General features: G+C 39.0%; 1 protein-coding gene across 1 annotated transcript; it reads left to right on the plus strand.

The window, feature by feature from the left end:
• Positions 1–237: 237 nt before the first annotated feature.
• On the plus strand, positions 238–855 carry LOC140830209 (uncharacterized). The gene has a single exon (XM_073193495.1). The coding sequence runs from the start codon at positions 238–240 to the stop codon at positions 853–855; it is 618 nt and encodes a 205-aa protein (XP_073049596.1).
• Positions 856–1,686: the final 831 nt, after the last annotated feature.

Here is a 1,686-nt window from a genome sequence, read left to right on the forward strand (position 1 = left end):
CAAATGACGCATCACAGTCAAAAGCACATCACAAAAAGAATGAGGAAATGAAGCTCAAAGATCTGAAAGTGAAGAATTATCTCTTCCAGGCCATCGATCGCACAGTTCTTGACACCATTCTCAAAAAGGATACTTCCAAAGACATATGGGATGCCATGAAAAAAAAAATATGAAGGAAATGCGAGGGTCAAGAGATCTCATCTTCAAGCTCTCTGCAGAGAATTTGAAACCCTTGAGATGAGAACTGGTGAAGGAGTGACAGAGTATTTCTCAAGGGTCATGACAGTAGCAAACAAGATGCGAACTTATGGAGAAGATATGGAAGATGTTAAAGTAGTAGAAAAAATTCTACGCTCTTTAACTAAGAAATTTAACTATGTTGTTTGTTCCATTGAAGAGTCAAAAGACACTGATGCTCTCACTATTGATGAGTTACAAAGCTCCTTGATAGTACATGAACAGAAATTTCAAAGGCATCATGGAGAGGAGCAGGCTTTGAAAGTGACATATGATGGAGGAAGAGGTCGTGGTCGTAGTACCTATAGAGGACGAGGAAGAGGCGGAGGGGGAGGCAGAGCCAGTTTCAACAAAGCCACCGTGGAATGTTATAAATGTCATAAACTTGGACATTTTCAATATGAATGTCCTGAGAATAAAGAAGTGCATTATGCAGAAGTTGGCGAGGAAGATGAAATGCTTCTCATGGCTTATGAGGAGTTGATTGAGACCAGAAATCAAGATGCATGGTTCCTTGATTCAGGTTGTTCTAATCACATGTGTGGCAACCGAGGTATATTCAGTGATATCAATGAAGAATTTCGGCACTCGGTGAAGCTCGGAAATAACACAAGATGAATGTAATGGGCAAAGGAAGTGTGAAATTGCTACTAAATGGAGTTAATCATGTTGTTACTGAGGTATACTATATCCCTGAAATAAAAAATAATCTTTTGAGCATAGGGCAATTGCAGGAAAGAGGCTTGGCTATTCTGATCAAAGATGGCATGTGCAAGATTTTCCATCCAGAAAGGGGCTTGATTATTCAGACTAACATGAGTACCAATAGAATGTTTGTTTTACAATCTCATTCACAAACCTTCTGTCCAGAGGAAATTGATCGATGCTTTCAAACAAAAGCTGACAACTTAACTCATCTCTGGCACAAAAGGTATGGGCATTTAAGCTACAAAGGTTTGTGTACCTTGCTGAATAAAGACATGGTACATGGAATTCCTCAACTCAATACTTCAAATACTGAGATATGTATTGATTGCATCAATGGGAAGCAACATCGTGATCCCATTTCAAAGAAGAGTCATTGGAGAGCAGCTCAGAAACTAGAACTCATTCATGCAGATATTTGCGGCCCGATTACACCCATATCTAACAGCAACAAGAGTACATTCTTCTATTCATTGATGATTACAGTAGAAAAGCTTGGGTGTATTTTTTGATAGAGAAATCAGAGGCTTTTAGTTTTTTCCAACGTTTTAAGACTATGGTTGAGAAAGAAACAGGGATGTTCATCAAATGTTTACGCACTGATAGAGGAGGCGAATTTAATTCAAACGAGTTCAATGATTTCTGCAAACAAAGTGGAATAAAGAAGCAATTGACCACTGCCTATACACCACAGCAGAACGGTGTTGCTGAACAGAAGAATAGAACCATCATGAACATGGTCCG

The sequence above is a fragment of the Primulina eburnea genome, chromosome 4 (assembly GCF_022965805.1).
Source record: "Primulina eburnea isolate SZY01 chromosome 4, ASM2296580v1, whole genome shotgun sequence".
In the NCBI taxonomy this organism is placed as follows: Eukaryota; Viridiplantae; Streptophyta; class Magnoliopsida; order Lamiales; family Gesneriaceae; genus Primulina; species Primulina eburnea.